This window comes from Mchenga conophoros, linkage group LG20, assembly GCF_057382185.1.
Source record: "Mchenga conophoros isolate Kocher_MC1m ecotype Shallow Benthic linkage group LG20, M_conophoros_male_GT1.1, whole genome shotgun sequence".
NCBI classification, from domain to species: domain Eukaryota; kingdom Metazoa; phylum Chordata; class Actinopteri; order Cichliformes; family Cichlidae; genus Mchenga; species Mchenga conophoros.
The window spans coordinates 8,432,265-8,455,443 of NC_140545.1; the positions used below are offsets into that span (position 1 = coordinate 8,432,265).

Genomic DNA, 23,179 nt, shown 5'->3' on the forward strand with positions numbered 1-23,179 from the left:
TGTGTGTGTGTGTGTGTGTGTGTGTGTGTGTGTGTGTGTGTGTGTGAGAGAGAGAGGGAGAGAGAGAGAACAGGGTGAGAAAGGTAGGCAGGGATAAGGTTATAGAGTAAATGAGAATCTACAGGAGGTCTATCTGTATGAAACAGAAGCCATTAAAACAGAGAAAGCTGATAAAACAGAGCAACTAGAATGATAGTAAAGTTGTTTTTATTTCATAAATATACACACACATAACGCATAACACAATACACACAACAGGAACGTAAGTAAATTGCTGTGGAGCTGAAAACCAGAGGAATGAACTCACACCCTTAGAAACTATTTTTTAAATAAATTTCAAAACATCAAACAAATAAAATCCAGCTCTCGAAAAGCAATGAACACAGAATGAATAGAATAACATGCAGTCTTATTGTCTTATCCTATTGTGCCAAAAAAAAAAAAAAATCCCTCACCCATCACTCTTACTTTGAAAATAAAATATCACATTTTACTAATACAATAATATACTCAAGAAAGGCAGATTTGAACTATCAGTAGGAACACGCAGCTCTGCGTCTTCAGTAGTGTATCTGTTTCAAAAGCAATAAGAGGTTTTTGACACGCTCGGCACGCCAGCGAGGAGACTGGTGCAGCGGCAGCTCGAAGAAGGAGAAAGTGAAGCTCCGAGAGAAACTGAGGTCAGTGACGGGGTGAAGCGGTGGGAGACGGGGGGCACGAGGAAGCCGACACTGAGGCAACACCCTCCGCCTCAGCTGCAAATCTTTAGCTGCTCCACCTGTGCAAAAAGATGTTCTGGTTAGGGCAGGGACAGTATTAAAACACAGACAGTTAAAGGACAATATTAAATATAGAATATTACATATTTTATATCACAATAATATCAACAGGAGATACATGTTAAATGAGTCAGATTAACTGATAACTGATGCCTCTGTTCCTCTTCTTACAATGTAACTCAAAGCTAGGCTAACATGATTTTTAGCTGCATTCACTCTATTTATGTGCTTTGTATAATGTAACATGACAAAGTATTTTTATAAGACACACAATGTAGCACTAAAGTTATCATAGTTAATAACAAGGAAACATAATACTTAATAATAATTAATGGGTTACATGTGATAACACTGGGTGTGTTCCATTTAGCATTAATAATTAATCATGAAAAACATCCATCCATCCTCATCCGCTTTGTCCGGGGCCGGGTCGCGGGGGCAGCAGCCTAAGCAAAGAGGCCCAGACCTCCCTCTCCCCAGCCACCTCCTCCAGCTTATCCGGGGGAATACCAAGGCGTTCCCAGGCCAGCCGAGAGATATAATCTCTCCAGCGTGTCCTGGGTCTGCCCCGGGGCCTCCTCCCGGTGGGACATGCCTGGAACACCTCACCCAGGAGGCGCCCAGGGGGCATCCTTGTCAGATGCCCGAACCACCTCAGCTGGCTCCTTTCGATGTGGAGCAGCAGCTGCTCTACTCTGAGCCCCTCCCGGATGGCCGAACTTCTCACCCTATCTCTAAGGGAGAGGCCAGCCACCCTTCGGAGGAAGCTCATTTCTGCCGCTTGTATCCGCGATCTCGTTCTTTCGGTCACTCCCCACAGCTCGTGGCCATAGGTGAGGGTAGGGACGTAGATCGACCGGTAAATTGAGAGCTTCGCTTTTACACTCAGCTCCCTCTTCACCACGACGGACCGGTGCAGCGTCCGCATTACTGCAGCTGCAGCCCCAATCCGTCTGTCGATCTCCGGCTCCCTTCTCCCATCACTCGCGAACAAGACCCCGAGATACTTGAACTCCTCCACTTGGGGCAGGAACTCATCCCGGACCTGGAGTGGGCACTCCACCCTTTTCCGGCTGAGAACCATGGCCTCAGATTTGGAGGTGCTGATCCTCATTCCCGCTGCTTCACACTCGGCTGCGAACCGTTCCAGTGCGAGCTGGAGGCCCTCACCCGATGAAGCCAACAGAACCACATCATCTGCAAAAATCAGAGATGAGATTCTGAGGCCACCAAAGCGAAAGCCCTCCGCCACTTGGCTGCGCCTAGAAATCCTGTCCATAAAAATTATGAACAGAACCGGTGACAAAGGGCAGCCCTGGCGGAGCCCATCACCCACCGGGAACGAGTCCGACTTATTGCCGGCAATGCGAACCAAGCTCTTGCAACGGTTGTATAGGGATCGAATGGCCCGTAGCAATGGGCCAGACACCCCATATTCCCGCAACACCTCCCACAGGACACCCCGAGGGACACGGTCGAATGCCTTCTCCAAGTCCACAAAACACATGTAGACTGGTTGGGCAAATTCCCATGCACCCTCAAGTATCCTGGAGAGAATAAAGAGCTGGTCCAGTGTTCCGCGACCAGGACGGAAACCGCATTGTTCCTCCTGTATCCGAGGTTCAACTAACGGACGAACTCTCCTTTCCAGCACCCTGGCATAGACTTTCCCAGGGAGGCTGAGGAGTGTGATCCCCCTGTAGTTGGAACACACCCTCCGGTCCCCTTTCTTAAAGATGGGGACCAACACCCCGGTCTGCCAGTCCACAGGTACTGCCCCTGATCTCCACGCAACATTGCAGAGGCGTGTCAACCAGGACAGCCCTACAACGTCCAGAGCCTTCAGGAACTCGGGGCGGACCTCATCAACACCAGGGGCTCTGCCACCAAGGAGTTGTTTAACTGCCTCAGTGACCTCGCCCCCGGAAATTGGCGGGTCATGAAAAACATTTTTTAAAATAATCTGTCTGCTGCCAACTTTTTCTTTGTATCGTAAAGCATAATTACAGTATATTAAAGTGTGTGAGTGATCTTATTTGAATTCTTTTTAAATTTTACAGGCTCCGTTAAATTAACTATCAGCTATTAGGTATCAATCACTACCAAGTGTTCCTGCAGGGACGTTATGTGTGTAGCTGGACTCATTAGACTTTAAGTAATATTGTCATCTGGTTTTGTTTGGTAATGGCTGTCCCTTTTTGTAGTCATACCTGCGCTGTTTTGCGTGACTGCCACAGGTGGAGATGGAATTTGAGAGTTAAAACTTGAGCCTGAACTGTCTTTGTCTTCTTCTTGTCTCCTGCCATGATATGGGGTAGCTGACGGTATTTGCTCGGGAACAGGAGAGGCTGGGGGTGGAGGTGGAGAGGGTCGTGGAGTAAGTATTTTGGGAATTGAGTCAAAGCAGGACTCAGATAGAGCCAGCCTTCCCCAAGGAGTCATGGTGGCGTCTGAGAGGAGGATGGAGGAGGGTCCTGGATGAGGGTGAGTGTCAGAGGAGAAAGAAGTCTTCTGCTGTCTGTTACGCTTTCTGCGACTGGACTGGTGGGGGTGCCAGAGACCTGGAGAGGAGGGGGTTGGCTTGGCTGTAAACAAAAGCAGTGGAGATGGTAAGAGAAACTTTTGCTTTGTCAATAAATTGTAATTGGAACTGATGCACTAACAAGAACTGATTTGATTTCCCTAATATAATTTTTCCATAACTTTCATTTTTTGATGAAGTCTATCCCCATGTTTATCGCTGACGTCGCCTTCATTTGTTGGAAAAAAGTATGGAAAGTCTAATCTTGAAAACGTATTTCTTAAATGCTGAAATCCTCATTGTCCAATACTGCGAGCATCATGACATAAAAATGGAAAGTGCTAACTAAAAAAGGTGAGCAAGTGAACATTTTCACAGTGCAGGTTAAAGAGTCCCAGTAGCAAAATCCTCATTCTATCAATCAATCTCTTTTTCTATAGCACATTGAAAAGGACAGTGTTCAACAAAGTGCATTTGTTGACCAGTGTCAGAATATTGTCATGTGGTGAGATAAAGACATGTCTATAAAGAGGTGACACAATTTGAGTTGGATTTATGCTACATGAAAACTTCTGCTTGTATGATTTCATAACTTGTATCATTTTGTTTGTGGAGACCTTGCACTGTCAAAAGGGCAACTCTGCCACAGAAATAACCACATTGCACAAAATAAAACACTCATTAATTATAATAGCTGTGAGTTAGATCACTTTATCTAACTCTTCAGTAATATAGTCCTTGAATCTCATTGATTACCTGTTGATTTAGTCCCAGATGAACCAATGAAAGGCAGGCGGTCAGGTAACATTACCAGTCCAGGAGCCTGAGAGCAAATATACATTTTCTTTAATCTTTGTAGCTGTAGCGATCACACTAAGTCTATCTGAAAGGCAGTCCACTTTTAGAGAAAGAAACAGTTGCTGGATGGAATTCCCTTCATACCATACTTTTGGATTTGGGTTAAGACAAAAGATAAACATTGTTAAGACTAATAGACATGTTGACACCAAAGCAAAGCTCTCCTCCCAGCCCTCATTTCTTTATATTTGTAAGTGAATTAAGAAGGATTTGCAGTGATTTGCTGAAATGTGCAAACATAAATGTAAATACACACTACAAGGCAAAAACAGTTTGTACAATTCGAATAAGGATGAAAGTCAATATTTTGTAAGACCACCTTTATTCTTCAGTACAGTCACTCTTAGGCTTTATTCTAATTTATTTAAGCAGTCTCCAGGTACACGTGGCCAGGCTTTTTTGAAGGACATTCAAAGCTCTTCTTTGGACGTTGGCTGCTTTTTGTTCCGTTCTCTGTCAAGATGATCCCACACTGCTTCAGTAATGTTGAAGTCTAACATGATGGAAGCTCTACCAGGTTTTACAGATGGCTGTAGAGACTCACTGTTGTTCATGTTAAAGATGATTTGAACCAAAACTTTAAAATTGAGATTCATTCCTAAGGCCTGTTGTGACTGATTTTAAGTCCAATTCTTGTGTAATTTGACATATATCAGCCTTTTCTCCCTGTTTCCCTTCTTATGAATGGCTTCTTGACAGCCACCCTTCACTGAGACCCTGCACTGGCCCTTCAGTGAACAGTGGATCAACTGAAGGGCATACTGTTTTTCTGTTGAAGCCCCCCCGCTTAGGCCTGTCATTACTTCTGTCGCCCTTCACTTGTCCAATTCCTTTAAATGAAGGTAAAAGCACCGGATCACAAAAACAGTTTTCCTCAAGATGCTTAAAGAGCCCAGAGTATTTGAGAGAAAAGCCCAAGAATCAAATGACTCCCTAAAAGCAAGCACTTTGTAACTGTGAGAAGGAAAAACAGGCAAAGTTTAACGACATCTTGCAGTGATATATAAATAGGTGGGAAATAAAGAGAAGTGAGAAAAGAAGAAATGGTCAGTGCATCACATGAAGTGCTGTGCAAGTCCTGTAGCAATCTGAGCCTATAGGATCATAATTCAGGAGTGGTTCAGGGTCACCTGCCCTAACTATAAGCTCTTTTTTAGCTTATAGTTAGGGCAGGTGAGCTGTATATAAGCTGTAGTGTCTGGTTTAAGATTAAGGCAGACAGTTTAATTTATATCCAACACACACACACACACACACACACACACACACACACACACACACACACACACACACACACACACACACACACACACACACACACACACACACAAACGTGTTATCTTTGACTAAAGAAATGTGAAAAATGATGTGCTTCTGTCACAGGCTGCTAGTAACAAAGTGCCTAAAGACAGAACAAATTTACAAGAATGGGTTGGCTGGCTTGGAAGGAAAAAATATAAAGTAATCATTACTTTTGCGTGGTACTGTACACTATAATGTTTATAGATAATATTTGAGTATTACCCATTAAAGTTGAGGAACAAAAAGGGAAAACAAATAAACAAACAAAACATCACAACAATACAAACAACAATAAGTAATGGATCAACATCAGAAACAGTGATGAAAAGCCAGGAGAGAGAGAGAGTGTACCTCTCTGATAGATGTAAAATGCTCCTCCTTCTGCAGATGCTGACACAGGGTCAGTGGGTCAGAAGACTCAGGGGCAATTTCCCAGCTCACGCTTCCCCACACCAGTCTGTGAAGATCTCTGAAACTGGATTTTTATCAATTATTTCCACTCTCCTGCTTGAAAACCACAGGCGAAATTCTAGACAAACAAAAAGGTTTTCATAAAGTGTAAAATTTCTTAAAAGTTTAATAGTTGTTTTTTTTTTTACCCCTGTATTATCCTACAATCCTGCCTCTCTCGCTCCTCAAACAACAAAAACCAGCAGCAAGAAGCCCCCCACCATCTTCACCATGCAAGCACTCATGCGCTCACTCACCCTAGCCCCTCATCTTTTCTTCCTTCCTAACTGACAGTTGTGGTCACAAAGAGAGCTATGGGAAATGGTGCAAGAAGCTGTCTTCCCCGTTCTTTCAGGTCCCTCTTCTTCAACACCCTCCCTCTCTTTTACTCACCGTTTCCTCCTTCCTCTCTCTTCCTTCTTCTTTCATTGTGAGTGGCAGGCAGTGAGATGGGAGGTCAGCAGAAAGCAATATGAGACAAGACTGAAATATTAAAATATTCATGGACACCTGCAGTCGGCCCCTCCATGTGCCCCAACCTGCACACAGCCGTCCAAGTGCGTACACATCCAGATATGTGCACACACTGGAATCTAATTTAGCTAATGTCAGTAATCCCAGCATTTAGACCATGTGTCAAGTAACCAGTAATCATCACAGAGTCCTATTTCCATTACTTCTGAGGACATTACATGGACTTGCCATAATTTATTGGAAGTCTAATAATAAACCAGGAATTCACCTTTAAATGTAGTAATCTAATACTAATATTCAGAGGACTTGTTTTTCACCCTCCCCCTGTCCCCACATGTGACTGACTTTATAATGTCCCCACAACATGAGGAATACAAGCAAACACACACACACACAGAGTGCAGGTGGGCACTTCATCTGTGTTCGTAGTTAAATTCCAAGCAGGTGACAGTGAATCAACACACATTGAGCACACACTCTTTTGTACTTTTTGACATTTAACATGCCTGAGGTGAATATTCTCTTTGGCATCTTCCACAGCTACATTTGCATGCCAGGGACACTCACACACACACACACACACACACACACACACACACACACACACACACACACACAGTCGCATATCAACGTGCCACTTAAGCATCTCATCTCAAAGCACTACATTTGCATTTTATAAACAAATACGCAAATATACACAGTATAGGCAGGAGTGGTTATATAAATCCTCGCTTTCAGCCAATAACACACAGCATACTGACACTATGAACTGACTCAAACTACAATTACTTTTTTAAACCCTCGTGGTTGCTGCGTGACAAAGTGGGAGCCTCTGCTGCAGATTAGTCAGGTCTCAGAGGAGATTCCTGAGACTTCTAATCTCAAATAATTTGTCCTGTGACAATTATTTTGACAGTTTGCATTTTTATGTCTAGCTTTAAGCTCATCACAATGTTAGACAGACACATTTTTGGAACATAAACCAATCTGAATTTAAGTACCTTGCTTGAGGACAAATCTTGGGAGTAGGTGAGGTGATAGCCTAGATTTACACTGCAAATTTCTGTTTTGAGGTTTTTACTGTGTGGAGAAATGAACTCCCAAGACTCTTCATCTAAAAACAAAAAGGCCTTTATTTCCTGGCTGGATGAGATGCACCATACTGTATTAAAAATAACTCCAGTCACTTCAGCCATCTTTGTGCAGCTTGGTACTATTCCCTAAAGTAGGCCACAGATGCCACAAACACATCAGAGATGGTTTTTAATGTTCTCTGTGCCGTGAATGCTTTCAGTGTTTTCTTAAAGGAAACACCAGGAAAAAAAAATAGCTGCTCGCATCTACGAAATTAATAAATGGTTTGCTTTCTAAAGGATCTGAAATCAGTTAAGACAAATTAAAGAACATTTTTAATCCTTCATTTAATTACCGTACACTGGGAACATAGCTGGACTGGCCATCGGCGGTGGGCCAATGGTGATTTTTCGTTTTTATGGGGCGACGTTTTTTTGTAACGGTATAAACAATGAAAGGTGGTGGATTGGTAATTGGTCATGATCGACTCTGGGCAAGACCAATTACAGCTGATGAGGTCGAACTTTAAAGTTCCGTATTTAGGTGTAAAGAAACGCGAATTGTCCCGAACTTCAGCAAAAATTTAAAAAAAAAAGAAGCAAAAAGACACAAAGCTGGAGTTAATCTGTCTTTACGCTGCAGCTGCCTATTCTTCTCTCATTCTCTCTCCCTCCATCTCCTGTTGCTACTTTAATCATGAAACTGATCAATGATCAGCTGATCGGCTTTGCTGTCCTAAGTCCCGTCTCGTTTGTTTATTGTGGCGCTAAACAACAGCAGCACGTTTAAGCTTGATAACATGTTGTTATAATTTATTTAATATTACTTTCTAGTATCAACTGACGTTTGCTGGAGCCACAGCCGTAAAGGCGCTGGTCAACACAGTTTCCCTCTCACCAGATATCCCAACCGATATCTGGTGAGAGGGAAACATGAAGATGAAACCAGGAGATGTCCTTACTGAACCATCAGAGCTGAACAGGTGATGGAGAAACAGGTTTACCTTTTAGCTGACATGAATGATTGGAAGGGAAGTTATGAACTGTTTCTGAGAGACAAATAACACCAGGATCCTTTTCTACGTAGCTGACTGGGAATAAATGTTTTTATCATTTTCATGCAACAAAAAATAAAGAAACAAAAACTAGAGAATAAATACTTTAAACAATTACCAGAGACATACATTTACATCAAAGTATACAGCTGCAATTAAGACAGGTAATTGAGAAATAATTAAAAAAAATATGTCCCTTTGTGAAGTTTTTACAAAAGTATCTTTAATCTTTTTATTCAGAATCATTTTTCTTGGAGAGTCACTTTAATTCGCTCGTCCAGCTTTCCCTTTTCTCCATTTTTCTCTGCATCCATCTCCGGATTCTTGACTCGTAGTAGCTGGAAGCCCTGACCGCAGACTAGCGCCCATCGCTCCCATCGCTCCCTCAAACCTGTCTCAGGCTTTACTGCACTCACAGGCTTACCTACGCAGTCATTCTCTGGTTGATTTCTTGGACTTGTGCCCGTCTCTTCTTTCTCACCAGTAGTCTTACTAACTGGGTCACCTGTCTCGCTCTCTACCTCAACAGGTTCTTTACCGCTTTTCTCATCAGCTGTTTCTTTATCCCTCTTGAGCCTCCCAGCATTCTCCTGCTCAGACTCAAATCCTATCTTCACTTTCTGATTTCCTTCCTCACTTTCCCAGACTGCGAGCCCTGCAGCATCAGCAACGTGGGAGCACATTGCCCCATAGTGGCTGATACTGTTACTGCAGACCTTCCAAAGGCAAACCCTCTGATCTGAGGAAGTGGAGACCAAGAGGTCTGGTCTCAGGACCTTCAGCGCTGTTAGAGGGGCAGCATGGGCCAGTGATATGTGGCACTGGGAGTGGAGACGAATCTGAAGCCTGTCTGGACACTGGAGCTGCTTTTGTAGGAGAGGCTGAGACTCAGAAATCTGAGAAAACCCTACTTGGCTCCCGATTTTCCCACCTTCTGAGTGCTGCACCCCGATTGTGGACACAGTCAGCTGTCCATCATCTCCTCCGCTAGCAACAGTTACCAGGCAACTACCCTGTTGTTGTCCCATTTTTTCTGCCCAAACAGCCAATGAGTTAATCCCACTCTGGTGGGCGGGAACATCGAGGCAGGGGACTGGTGATGTTGCAGCACAGCTCGAATTATCCGTTGATGAGGACAAAGAGTCGGTCAAATTCCACACTGCGATTTTCCCATCAGTCGCAGCGCTGAACAGCAGCTTATACCTGCAAGAGAGACACAGTTATAGATATAAAACTAAGTGTTAAAAAAAGAACTACTTTCTCCATGCTTTCCTAAATACTGTACATCTGTAGTATTAATACGCCAGCTGCTTTTAAAAAAATATATTTCACTTTAAGTCTAAAAAGATTAAACAGCAAAAGCAGTGGTCTGGTTCTGTAAAGCATGACATAACAACCCAGGAAAAAAAGATGAGCAATCACAGTCATAACCTGTTGCCTTTGTCATCCTCCAGGCTGCAGGTGGCGACACTGAGTACACAGCGTTGATGGTAGAATGTTTCCCACAGCAAATCGATTTGACCTTTCGCTTCATTGACAGAGAACAGTCTGGAAAAAACAGTAATGGATGTGAGGAAACAGTGAGAAGAGTATTAAGGGAGAACATTAGACACTATAGCAGCACACAGGGTTCATGTACATGATTACCAAAACAGTTCCTTTAATTTTCCACCCGACTTTTAATGACCATATTTTCTTTTAATTATCTGAATATACATGAAAAATAAGATTAAAAATCTATGCTAAAACTTACCACAGTATAACTTGACTAAATTCAATACCAGGCTATATGAGAATACAAAATAAACATGCGAGTAAGATGTTTACAGAATAATATGTTAAACTCCAAAAACTCCCATTGTTCAGCCCAAATAAACAAGTGTCAGGGAGGAAGAGATTTTGGACTATAACTAGGTAAAAATTCATAATGCTGGTTATTATACTGATGTTCTGACCACATAAGATCTTGCAGGATCAATGCATATTTCCTTACACATATGTTAACATCTGTGACTGCATGGTACACGTGTTGGCAAAATTGAGCAAAAATACTTGAAAATACAAAACTGATGATTGCAGTTGATTATTGCCACAATACACAATCGGACACACATAAATGAAATGTAAAGCCTTTGATTCTGTTACATTCATCATTATGGTTATTATAATCACCAGTACCATCACCCCAGTACTGAATATAATACTTTTTGAGAGCATCAACTCAATGCGAAGACACTCTGATTTTCTCTTTTCTGCAGCTTCAATGAAAATTCCAGCTGTGTGAACCCTTGCTGTGATGAATACCAACCTGACAGCCCCGTCACTGCAGGACAGAGCCACGAGGACACGGTTTACTTCTTCATCCACCACTGTCGCAGACATGTACCTGAAAACACACAGACGAGAGCTGTAATCAGAGGTGCATTTTTTAAAATGCAAAAAACAAAAACACTGAAGTTATATTCAGCTAAAAAAAACAACAACAAAAACAGCAGATTGTCTTTGAACACAGATTTTTTGTGAGGAAGAGAAAATATATGCAGAGAACAAATAACAGGAGGTCAGAGGCTATCTAAACACTAGCTTTAAAAAACTTGCCTCGTTTCCGGGTCCATTTTCACCATCTTGTGTCTGTTGCGCCTCCTCTCCCACTCTTTGTCCAAACGGTGACTGGCTACCTGGATCACCTGACAGGAAGGAGCCAGTCTCTGCCCGTCCCAAACAATTAACAGCCGGTAAACTTGGATTTGAGCCCGCCCACCGGCTGACACGAGCAGAGCAGAGAGAGGCTTTGACTGGCTTTCACTCCCCCCTTCTGGGCGAACAATCGCAGTCACCGTGCGGATGCTCGAGATGTGGTCGGTAATAACTGAAAGAACTTTAATATTGCCAGAAAAGGGATGTACCGCCAGGACACTCAGGCTAGTGTCCTCTCCACCTGTCACTACTAACTCCCAGTGGTTTGCCTGATTCCTGTTCCCAAAGTCTGTTATCCTCCCCAGCCTGCATACACACCCAATTCCTCTTCCATGGACTCCATCTTTCAGTCCTGTTCCTCCAGCCCTTCCTGTCTTTCCATCCCAACCCATTGCTTCTCCGGGGGGCTGTGAAGCCAGGACTGCCCCCTGCTTGATAAACACCAAAGCTCCATATCCGAGCCAAATTCCTTTGTGGGATGGCCACAGACTCCAAGAGCGGTGCCCCCCACCACAAGGCACTGCTAACAGTCTCTCCTGCCTCACTGGATCCCAAACAACAAAATGGACTGCATGAAAGCCGACAATTACAAATCTGGCTTCTCTGCCTTCCTTCTCTACTTCTCTGAAGCGCTCTTCTTCTGCCTCCTCCCCTTTAACCTCCACCTGTTCGGTCAATTGGTGTTCTTTGTTATACAGCTCTTCACATTCCTCGGTGACCTCTTCCTCCTCAACTTCTTTTTCAGGTTCGAGAATTAAAATCCTCTCCAGCCACTCCATTCCTTTGCAGGCACGCTGGACCCTGAGAACCTCCAGCTGAAGCCTTTCTTCATTCATTTCACTTGTTTCCGCAGCGTTATCTTCTCTACTTTCCTCAAGATTCTTTGGTGACGATGGACGCACACTGAAAACTCTAACACAGCCGTCCCTGCCAGTGCTATAGAACAAGCCTTGGTACTCATACACTGAGGTTACACCTTGTTTCCCGTGCACCCCAAACAGACAGCTCAGAGGATGCAGCAAAAGGTCATGCACCTCTTTGCTTCCTTCATTCTCCATCTTGCCTTTCCCCTCTCCCTCAGGCCCACCTTCCTCATCGTCACCTTGTTTACCATCTGTCAGTAATTCTTCATTTGTTTCCTCACCATCTCCTTTTCTTTGCTTTGAGTTTTCTCTTTCCTGAAACAGAAGCAGGGATCCTCTCCTGTCTCCACACACCCAAAGCACCTCCCTTGACCTGCGCTGGAGGCGCACTGCAGCTGTAAGCCAGCGCTTAGCGCAAGAGGGGAGGAGGAAAGAAGGTAGAGCAGTGATGCTGAGAGCTAAAGAACAGGTTTCATTGAATTTTGTCTCTACACACCAGCGATAGACACGCCCTTCAGCACCTGAAGCTAACAAATACGCACGCTCTTTTTCCTTCTGCCAAATAAGACTATGGATCTTCCCTGATCCACATGTAAGCAGAATTCCAGACTGAGGATGAGACATGGGAAAGATCTGTAAGCACCCACTGAGGTTTCCCACAGCACACAAATCAACTTTGGTTGTCGACTCCTTCACAGTGATAGTTATCGTTTCCATCACACAGTAGGACTGAAACTCTGGAGTCCCATTCCACACTACTTCCCACTTCCCAACACTATATTGGTAAACTATTCCTTTGTCAGTGCAAACTACAGGCTTACACTGACTCCAGCTTGTACTACCATCCTCTTCTCCTGCTAAGCAAACAACTTTAGGCAGGCCTTGACCAGGAAATTTCAGGTCGGTCAGTTTCTCTGTCACTGTCTCCTCCTCTAGACACTCCTTCTTCTCATTGCCCTCCACTCTCCACAACCTTACCCCTCCATCCGCCCCTCCTGTAGCCACCCAGCTCGCATCCTTTCCCTCACTGACTGCCAGTGCACGAACACCCCCTGCTCGGTGTCCCTTCAACGTGCGAACCACCTTCCCGCTTCCAGCCCAGTCCCAGACTAAACAGGTGCCATCTTCCCCAGCGCTGAAGATATTCCCTAATGAGAGACGGACTGAGAACACCCTGGCCTGATGTCCATATAGGATCCTTAAACAAACTGGGTTCAAGTCCCCACATTTACCTTCAGGCCCACCTAAAGTGCCAACACCCCACACCCGTACACTGCGGTCATCAGAGGCTGAAGCTAAATATCCTTTCTCCTGGAGGTAAGAGATACTGAAGATGACCCCAGTGTGGCCCAGTAGACGCCTTTCAATTGGAGCTTTGTTTTCAGGATTGCCACTTTTGTCTCCTGGTTTCCAGAGAACCAGCTGATTGAACACAGTCCCTCCAACTATGACAGTATCCACCCAGGATTCATGAACCAGAAGGAGAGCAGAGTACAGCAAACACCCCTCCAGACAGGAACGCTGCACCACGGCATTTCCTTTTGTGACATCCAAGAGAAGAGCACTATTATGAGCAAGAGCCACACACAGCAGTGGCTGTTTGCCTCCAGAGAGCCAGCGGACATCCAGAGCCCAGTCCTGTAGCTCCATGAGGGGACCCAGGACCTCCAGGCGAAGATGCTCCCCATCCTCCACACGGAACCTTACAAGCCTCACAGCTTTGCCTCCAAATACTGCAAGGTCGCAGACATTTGGCTCTGTAGTGCTCAGTGCTGGTGAATAAGAGCAAAAAAATTTATGTATATTAAAATTTAAAAAAATTAGAGCAAAAATAGCTGGAGGCTTTACGTGAATAAAGACTTTTAATACGCAATAAATAATTGTCTAATAAAGATAATATGTATACTGTATATCCTCAATTTAATCTAACACCTGCAAGCATACCTTTAACTGCTTATACTTTAACTTTTATCATAGCTGAGAACCCATTCTTGGTTCCAGACTTGCCTTTCTTTCACTTTCGTATTGCTCTGCAAATAATTTTCTCGACATATTAACATATAGTAAAAACAATCAAACAAAACAAGAAACAGCTCATACTAACAGCTTATACTAACCGGCACTCCGTGGTGGCTCAGCTTCCCACCTTCTAGGTCTTATTCCATGAATCCGGTAATGATGGAGAATGCTCAATGAGGCACAGGCTTTAGGGCGAGGCTTGAGTCTGTACACCGACAAGACCGGACCCTCACCTGCCATGAAAGAAAAGTTGTGTGTGTTTGTATTGTGCAATAATGTACAAAATTTGGAACTCTAAAGTTCAAGCTAACCATTACAGCAACCAGAGTTACAAAGAGAATGTGGCACAGATACAAAATGAAGAAGTTCTGAATAAGTTAAAGTTTAACAATAAAGAACTTGTAACAAAAATGCAGTTAATATAGGAGCACTGTGGAAAAACACAGCAGAGCATCACAAGAATAACTACTTGCTTATCTTATATGTTGAACACTAACCTTTAATTAGAAACGCATCCTGAAGGAACTCCAAAGCTGTAACTGGAGCAACCAGGGCCACCGTCTCCATCACTTAAAGATTAACTGCGGTCAACAAAGGCACATGACGGGGATACGGTGCAATACAGACAGATGACCCGCTTTGGCGACCCCTAAAGAGAGCAGCCGAAAAATTAAGACCATTATGAAGGGAAGATATGCAGTTTTAACTTACAAATCGTACTTGTAAAGCATGCTGAGACTCCGGGTAGTGCAGTCTGCTGTTGTATTTACTAAAGTCTAATGCTGAGTGAAGATTACCCTTATGATTAGCAAAACAAGCTAACAGGAGGAGTTCTTCTTGTCTTATTTGGAAAGGAATAAGATATCGAACGGCAGAAAACTTTAACAGGTAAACAATAATATCTCGACGTGCCTACTTACACACGCTCCCAATGCAGGAAACTGTTCAGAAACGTTATAAGATCATTATTAGTCTGGTACCCATGTGTTTCTGTACAGTCGTTCTTGCCGGGTTTCAACCAATCAAGCTGGACTACCGGCTTTCTCAACGCTGATTGGCTAGTAGGAGTTTAATCGTATTTTTATTGGTGAACTCTGTGCACGTGAGGGACAGCCTTCTATGTTATGCTGCGTTTAAGGATGTTCGATAAAACTCAGTCAGTAGCCTCAGTCGCAGGCATTGATTTTAAAATACCAGGATACCTACTAAGAAGTTTCAAAGCGCTTTTACACCCACTTCTTTATACAAAAAGCCGTTATTATCATTTTAATTCCACAGCTGCACCTGTAGTGATGAAATTCAGGCACTCTGATTCTACTGCGTTGCCTACTTCGGTGGGATTTGGGGTACATAACTGGAAAGTCATGTTAATTATCTCAGCGTTTAAATTATAACGTTTTCACGATATTTTGTAACCTAATGCCAAAAGATACATGCGCAACAGCGTAAACGTGTCTTCAAATCCTCGCAGAACACGTGAACGCATCACGAGGCAGTACATAAGGTAAGAGGTTGCTCCAGGCTGGGAGGTAGCGGTCCAGCTAACTTTTAGAGCTAGCTATGCCTGGCAAATGTAAATTCCAAGATTCCTGGCTCGCAAAGGATGTTTACAAGGACTGGCTGGTTAAGGACGTCCAGGACATTCATTTTGCCCGATGCAGGGCCTGTTGCAAATCAATCAAACTTCAGACGATGGGCGAGGCTGCCCTTACCAGCCACGCAGGGGGAGCTGGCCACAAAGCAGCGGTCCGCAAGCTGCTGGAAGGTGGGTCACTTCCAGTTTTTCAGACTGGAGAACATCTTGAAAGGAATGACAGAAATCTGATAAGAGAATTCACGAGATCTTGGTGTGATAACTGCTTCATCGCTGTTTGTTAAGATGGTTTAATCATGATGTGGTGTTATCGTTGGTGTGTGTGCGTTTTTACACTCCAGTCTAGACAGGAGTGTAAAAACATCTGTCCCAGGACGAGTGGTCATCAGGACATTACCGAGCACAGCTGTACAGTTTATGCAATTTCAGAGTTGATTTATATGGTGTCTGTTATGTCTTTGATTTAAGGTTTCTATATCCCGTGTCATTATAGCCTAAAACCAACAGCAAGGAGCAGCAGCCAGCATTCAGAGTCCGCTGAAGTAATAAGACTTCCTCCTGGGATAGCAACTATGTTTCCATTATTATTAAATTATGGCTCATTAAATACATTTTTAACATACAATGAATATAAGGTGCATTAGTTTGGTCTACTGCGTAGTTCAAGGGGTTAAGCAATGGATTTAATTAGGGTAATTCATTAAGACTGTAATGATGTTTGTTTGTTTAACAGAAAGTTGGAACACCCAATATCTCATTCATTCGTTTACTGACCCTGTAAAACAAATCCGGGTAACTTAAAGGTTTGTTTGTTTTTCCGGGTTTTTCTCTTTCTTTTAAAGCTCTTTAGCATTATATAATTTTTTTTATTAAATGAAAAATAATAATTATTGTTGTTGTTATGTCTTTGATGTAATTAAATAACCTGGGAGCACAGGCATGAAAAGTGTGTTTAATAGTGAGAAGTGGGAATCATCAGACACACCACGATATAATATTATTGGGATTTTTCACATTTTCTAATATGATATTAGCCTTCATGTTCTATAGGAATGTAACTAAAGTACAACCAGCTAGCAGCCTGTTGATTCAAGTCATGCTCACTGACACAGACTCGTTCAGACTGATGGTCACATGTTGGTGATCTGTCCGCCTTCATAAATTAGACAAGTTATTTTGCAAACCTTCAGATTTGACAGTCAGTCTGAGAATGATTGCAGTTGGTCTAAGTCAGACTGCGACTTATTGCGGAAAGGATGCCTCCTGTTATTTGAATCAGAATCAGAATCAGAAACTTTATTGTCATTGTCATGAGAACAACGAAATTAAGAATGGTCCCCGATCATTGCATCATCCCTAGCAATATCAAAATATAAATAAAACAATAAAATTCAATAAATAAAATAGATAGAATACTTAAAATACTAATAAGATATAACAGTAAAACATTCACATACATTCCCACACACATGCTTCAGACCGTGCATAGATTAACACAAGAGTGGCGTGATGGACATTTTTTTGTAGTATTCAGATGTGTTATTGCAGTTGGATAACAGCTGTGTTTGAGTCTATTAGTCCTTGCTCTGATTGCCCTGTACCGTCTGCCTGAGGGCAACAGTTCGAACAGGGAGTGGCCAGGATGTGAGGTGTCTTTTATGATGTTTTGGGCCTTTTTAAAACAGTGGGCGTTGTGTAGAACTTCCAGTGTGGGGAGAGGGCAGCCAGTGATCTTTTGGGCGGTGTTAATGATCCCTTGGAGTGCTTTCCTCTGAGCCCCTGTGCAGCTAGTGTACCAGATGCATATGCAGTAAGTTAGAACACTCTCAATGGTGGCTCTGTAGAAGGACACCAGCAGTCTCTGTGTGATGTTATTCCTCCTGAGAATTCTCAGGAAGTACAGTCTCTGTTGGGCCTTTTTCAGCAGCTCGGAGGTGTTCACACTCCAGGAAAGGTTCTCCTCTATATTGACTCCCAGGAAGCGGAAGCTTGCCACCCTTTCTACACAGTCCCCATTTATGAATAGTGGTTGGATCTCTGCCTTTTTCCTTCTGAAGTCTATTATGAGTTCTTTGGTTTTTGAAGTGTTGAGGAGGAGGTTATTGGCCTTACACCATGACGTCAGCTGCTCCACCTCGTCTCTGTACGTAGACTCGTCTCCCTTGGAAATGAGCCCCACCACTGTGGTGTCATCTGCAAATTTCACAAAGATGTTGCTGTGGTGGCGAGGAGTGCAGTCGTGTGTGTGTAGAGAGAGTAGAGCAGTGGACTGAGCACACAGCCCTGGGGTGAGCCAGTGCTGAGACTCAGGGCTGAGGATGTGTGATGGCCAACTCTGACTCTCTGTCTACGGCCCGAGAGGAAGCTGTTGATCCACATGCAGGTGCTGTATGGAAGCCCCAGGTCTTGTAGCTTGGCCACCAGTTTGTGTGGAAGGATGGTGTTAAAAGCTGAGCAGTAATCCACGAAGAGCATCCGCACATAGCTACCATGCTCTTCCAGGTGAGTTAATGCAGCATGGAGTGCTGTGGCTACAGCGTCTTCCGTGGATCGGTTTGCTCTGTAGGCAAACTGGTGTGGATCCAGGCTGCGGGGCAGGGCTGCTGTGATGTGTCTGCGGACCAGCTTCTCAAAGCATTTCATTACCACTGGGGTGAGTGCCACCGGTCTGTAGTCATTCAGGCCGGTGATGTGGGGCTTCTTAGGCAAGGGGACTATGGTGGAGGACTTCAGGCAGAGTGGGACAGTCGCCTGTGCGAGGGATTTGTTGAAAATCCTGGTGAAGATCCCAGCCAGCTGTCCTGCACAATCCCTCAATATTCGACCTGGCACACCATCAGGACCCGCCGCCTTCCTCGGGTTAACAGCCTGCAGCATGCGCCTCACCTCGTGCTCTTCCAGGGTGAGGGTGGTGCTGCTATGGGTGGCGTGTTGCTGCTGTGGCTCCAATACCTCCGGTACCCTGGTCTCAAAGCGGGCAAAGAAGATATTCAGCTCCTCTGCCAGCTCCAGGTCACCGTCCGCAGCTCCGAGATTGATCTTATAGTTGGTTAGGTGCTGGATGCCTTGCCGCACCTGCCGGCTGGTATTACTCTTCAAATGGTCCTCGATCCTCCTCCTATAGTCCCCCTTTGCCTCTCTGATGCTTCTCTTCAGGTTGGATCGGGCTGTGGTGTAGTAATCCCTGTTGCCAGACCTGAACGCAATGTTCCTCTCCTTCAGCAGCTGCCTGACCTCCCGGGTCATCCAGGGCTTTTGGTTGGGATAAGCCCGGATCCGTTTGACTGCTGTAACAGTGTCTATGCAGTGTTTTATATAGCAGAGGACACCGTCTGTGAACATTTCCAAGTCCTGATGTTCAAAGATATCCCAGTTAGTCCTGTCAAAACAGTCCTGCAGCTGCTGAGAGGCACCCTCTGGCCATATGGTAATATTCTTTGTGATGGTATTCTTTGACCTGTGAAAAGTAATTTTTTTGTGTGTGTGGATGTAAGAAGGTTGTTGTTCTATTTTTACTCATGTGACTGAGCCATGAGCTTGCTTTGTATTAGGAGATAACTTTGTCAAGAAAAGTGTGTTTGATGGTTTTTGGGTCAGAGTTTATTTCGTGTAAGTTTGCTCTGCTAACGTTGTCTCTGGATGGTGATATATGAAATCAGCCCTCTCATTCGTAGTATTCCCAGAGTACAGCTCTCTGTCTCAGCTGCTTGTACTCTGGTCCTAAAGAACAGGAAGGTTGTTGAGCACTGATGTGAATTCCTCTCTGTGTAGACTGCAGCACATATATGGTTTTCAGTGATTTGTCACAGTTAATTACTGCTTTATACGAAGTACATTGCATGTAACTGCAACATTATTTGCAGTTGAAAAACGGTGATAAATCACAATATATGTTATTGCAATACTCAGAATAATGAGTAAAATGTTAAAAATCACAAAAATATCAAGTCACAAGTGAAGTATTGTAATAATATTGTTTCACTCTGTTTACAGAGCGATTAAAAGGACTGTGCTCATTTTATGACTGTCCCCCTTTTGCACGATACTGCTCATCTACACCAAGAAATGTTCAGTTTACCCAGCAGTTACTTAAAGTGTCTTATAGTATAATGAAGTCCTGAGAGTTTGTTAAACGTTTTACGCTTTTCACTTCATTCCATTTAGTAAACCTGCCACCAGGTTACTGACAGCACTTACTTTGTGGACTTTTTTACTTTCTAGGTTTGCTTTGCAGAAGCTCCGATATCATTTCTGCTTTTTTTGATGGCCATCATGATTAAGGTGCTTTATGGTGATGTTGTGCTTGTGTCCACCAGAGGGAGGCGCTCTTTGTTCATTTTTCTGATAGACATATACTTGCAGTCCCTCCCTGGTTGTCTCCTTATCCTTTTTTTTTTCTTCCTTATTATCAGGCTGTTTGATGGTGACAGGACAGGTGAATGGCAGCGTGAATCAGGTAATTACTTTTAAAGTTTTGGTTTCATTTTATTTAAGAGGTAAACCTGGAGCTGCTCATGACACCTTAGGTTCAGACATTAATCCCAGAAACACCAAATGGCTCGCCTCCTTCTTAGGCAGAGGACAGCAAGGAGCAAGTGGCCATCTGCCTCCAGCGTGACGCCTTGGACAGAATAACAGGCAACGACTGGTCAGATCTGCACCACAGCCCCTCTACAAACTCCACCTCCCACAATGCAGAGCTACAGGATGTGGCATTCCCTGCTGCCTACTTTACAGCACCAGGTACCAACAAATAACACCCTGCAAGCTGCTTGAGCATGTGTTGCTTGGAAACCCTTGCGCAGGGAACTTTCTGTGGGCAAATAGTGGGATATTCTACTATTAACTTGATTAATACTCCACTCTTAATTAAGAAACAATAACCTTGAGCTGAAGGAGATAATTGGCTCAGTTAACATTACTAAGGGTGAGGAGGAAAGGGCGTAATTATACACAGACTTCAATAAGTTATAGCTGTTTTGCTGCAGAGATGGCTTTAGTGTTGAATGCTTATTAGAAGATTGTGAATGGGAAGAAGCAGCCCATGTGACCAACCTAAATAAATTACTGTCATTAAGAAGATTGATAGCCCAATTAATAGCAGGGGGTATGCTGTTTGGAGTGCCCGTGTACCATGGTGTTACACGCTCACTGTGCATCATAAATATGAGACTAAATAGCTGTTTAGTTCATTCCTCTGCTTTTCCTCTAATTTATCTCCGAGGCTCCCCTTTTGTGGCTGAAATTGAATGTTTTGACAACCTGCAGTACTGTGCAAAAATCTTGAGCCACTCGTCATATATTACTTAAATGTAATATATGAGGCAAAAAGTAAAGTATATACAGTTCTGACGAGCTTGAAAGTCATTGTTTGGTGTGACCAAACACAGCCTGAACTCTCATAGGCGAGCTAGTCTTCAGAAATCTTTCTTCAGGTTACGTTTTTCTATCCAGGGATGTTTTTACTGTTTGTGTGTGTTTCATGCTGACAGTCTTTCCTGATGGTATCACATGTAGTACAGTACTTTTTAGCATTGAAAAAGAGCATTTAGCAGAAGAAGCATTCAGGTCAGTAAATTAGAATTTTTCTTTGCAGAGTTCTAAATAGATTTTCCATCGATGATACAGTTATGAATTGACCCAGACACTGTATGACAACCTCACACATGGATATATAAATCATCAGCTTACACCTGTGGCTGTACTGCAAAAGCATGTTCAAGTTTGTTTTCATTAACCCACTTTATTAAGAAACTTTTCTAAGTAATTCATAGCATTTCACATCTAATCCCTGTGACACATATTATATCTAACACAAACTATAACCTGCTGTATTTATTTAGTTTGCTTTGTTTACCTGTGACAAGGTATACCTTTGGTGAGCCAACTCGGGCTTTTTGAGTCTAACAGTTAGCACAGCTGTGCCTGCATCAGATCGCACAGTGGCTCACAAGAAGGAAAAACTATTATCCTAAATAAATCTGAGGATTTTCAAAATATAGTCCAGGTTAAAACTGTAAGACGATAGGTTTATCAGCTTTGCTCTGGCATTAAGGCGCAGGTAGATCTGACTGGGATTAAATTGTGTTTTGTTTTTTTAAATTTCAGCCTTATTCTCTAAACTGCAGCTCCTGGTGTTAAACAGCCTTGAAAGTAAGAAAAGTGAATCTAAAGTTGCCTTGCAAACCTCAGATCGTGCTTTTTAGTACAAACCACAGTGAAGCTTTTGAACTTTGACCTCTCAGGCACCTCCAGGCTCAGCAGCCAGCATCTCCAACCATCAGGCGGCAAGACGGAAGACGCCGGGCGCCGCCCAGCTCAGCACGACTCCGTAGACCTGTCCAGACTGGAGCACCAGCAGAGATCGGACGCTCTGGAGCAGCAGCAGCAGATGAAGATCCTGGAGTGGGAGAATAGGATGAAGGTGCTGGCGTGGGAGCAGGAGCTGGTGAGGGAGAAGAGGAGAGCAGCCCGGCAGAAGGAGAAAGCCTTCAGGATGAAGAAGGCCTACTACAAGGCCAAGCTAAAGAGGATGGGCGAGGACGTGCCGCCATCTTCCTCCAGTAGTGGCGACGAAGCGGAGAAAACGTCTGACCCAACTGGCTGATATGCTCAAATGTTTCTATTTTTCGGAGTGTCATTCTTGTATTGTTTTGTGTATACGCCATGACACTACTTTTTGTTTTTTGTTACACATTGCTGCTGAAGAGTTTCACATTGAGCAACAATTGTTGTAATCACGGCAGCCAATCCCTCTGCAATGTGAGTTCCATCTTAATAGAGAAACATTTTAAGCAGTTTTTGAACTAATCTTTAAAAACGACACAACAGTACGGAGAACTGTAAGTCACTTTATACTCCTTGTTGAAATGGTTTGTAATGACAACCCTGTTTTATGTGTCATCTATCACAATCTAGCCCCGGATTGAAAAAATCAATTTTCATTGATCGTCTTAATGGTGTATTTTTTATTTTAATTTTTTTAAAGGTCAAAGTTCGTTCGAGGTTATTTTAAAAGAAGAATGTACGCAGGTGACACGCACATGGGACGAAATGACATTCCTAAAAGGACAATCTTTTAACAGACTTTTTTAGTGCATGCTTTAACTTTGTTTTTGATATGTAAGTAAACAAATGTGTAAGTGAATAAATAAGTGGGAGAAACAGGTACCACACTGACGTATGTGCACACCTGTGATTGTTGTGCGTCTTCTTCTGAAAATGAGAGGTCTGTAATATTGAGTTGTAAGGCAGCATATAGAGGAAAGTATTGGGTCACACCACTTACCTACAAATACACTGGAGTACATGGACAGAAGGTCAGGTTGCCTTGTGTCCACATTCTTTTGGCCATTTTTAAAGTTCTCTGCTGGGACTGTGGTGGTAGGAGGGGTTCCACCACCACAGTGCTGTTTAAAAAAGAAAACTCTTTAAGAGTATCTTCAGCAAAATAATTAGGCGCACTCAGCGATCGTCAAAAACACCAAAAGAGGC

At 43.4% G+C, this 23,179-nt stretch overlaps 3 protein-coding genes across 6 annotated transcripts; 1 reads left to right on the forward strand and 2 right to left on the reverse strand.

The window, feature by feature from the left end:
* Positions 1-210: 210 nt before the first annotated feature.
* Positions 211-5,928, reverse strand: LOC146550340 (uncharacterized). 2 transcript variants are annotated; one of them, XM_085259595.1, is made up of 4 exons: positions 5,812-5,928; positions 4,057-4,123; positions 2,990-3,364; positions 211-778 (listed from the first exon to the last, which is right to left on the reverse strand). In XM_085259595.1, the coding sequence occupies exons 2-4, from the start codon at positions 4,106-4,108 to the stop codon at positions 561-563; spliced, it is 645 nt and encodes a 214-aa protein (XP_085115721.1). In that variant the 5' UTR covers positions 4,109-4,123; positions 5,812-5,928; the 3' UTR covers positions 211-560. The 2 variants fall into 2 exon arrangements, with proteins under 2 accessions (XP_085115721.1, XP_085115720.1); XM_085259594.1 differs by lacking the exon at positions 5,812-5,928 and having other exon boundaries at positions 4,057-4,263.
* A 1,842-nt stretch (positions 5,929-7,770) lies between these two features.
* wdr6 (WD repeat domain 6) lies at positions 7,771-15,112 on the reverse strand. 2 transcript variants are annotated; one of them, XM_085259585.1, is made up of 7 exons: positions 15,012-15,112; positions 14,589-14,740; positions 14,190-14,324; positions 11,111-13,844; positions 10,821-10,898; positions 9,944-10,060; positions 7,771-9,715 (listed from the first exon to the last, which is right to left on the reverse strand). In XM_085259585.1, exons 2-7 carry the CDS (start codon positions 14,656-14,658, stop codon positions 8,755-8,757), a joined length of 4,095 nt encoding a protein of 1,364 aa, XP_085115711.1. In that variant the 5' UTR covers positions 14,659-14,740; positions 15,012-15,112; the 3' UTR covers positions 7,771-8,754. The 2 variants fall into 2 exon arrangements, with proteins under 2 accessions (XP_085115711.1, XP_085115712.1); XM_085259586.1 differs by having other exon boundaries at positions 15,004-15,104.
* A 446-nt stretch (positions 15,113-15,558) lies between these two features.
* On the forward strand, positions 15,559-22,874 carry fsbp (fibrinogen silencer binding protein). Of its 2 annotated transcripts, XM_085259592.1 has the most exons (5): positions 15,559-15,856; positions 20,098-20,141; positions 20,260-20,428; positions 21,794-21,838; positions 21,931-22,874. In XM_085259592.1, the coding sequence occupies exons 1-5, from the start codon at positions 15,652-15,654 to the stop codon at positions 22,290-22,292; spliced, it is 825 nt and encodes a 274-aa protein (XP_085115718.1). In that variant the 5' UTR covers positions 15,559-15,651; the 3' UTR covers positions 22,293-22,874. The 2 variants fall into 2 exon arrangements, with proteins under 2 accessions (XP_085115718.1, XP_085115719.1); XM_085259593.1 differs by lacking the exon at positions 21,794-21,838 and having other exon boundaries at positions 15,562-15,856.
* Positions 22,875-23,179: the final 305 nt, after the last annotated feature.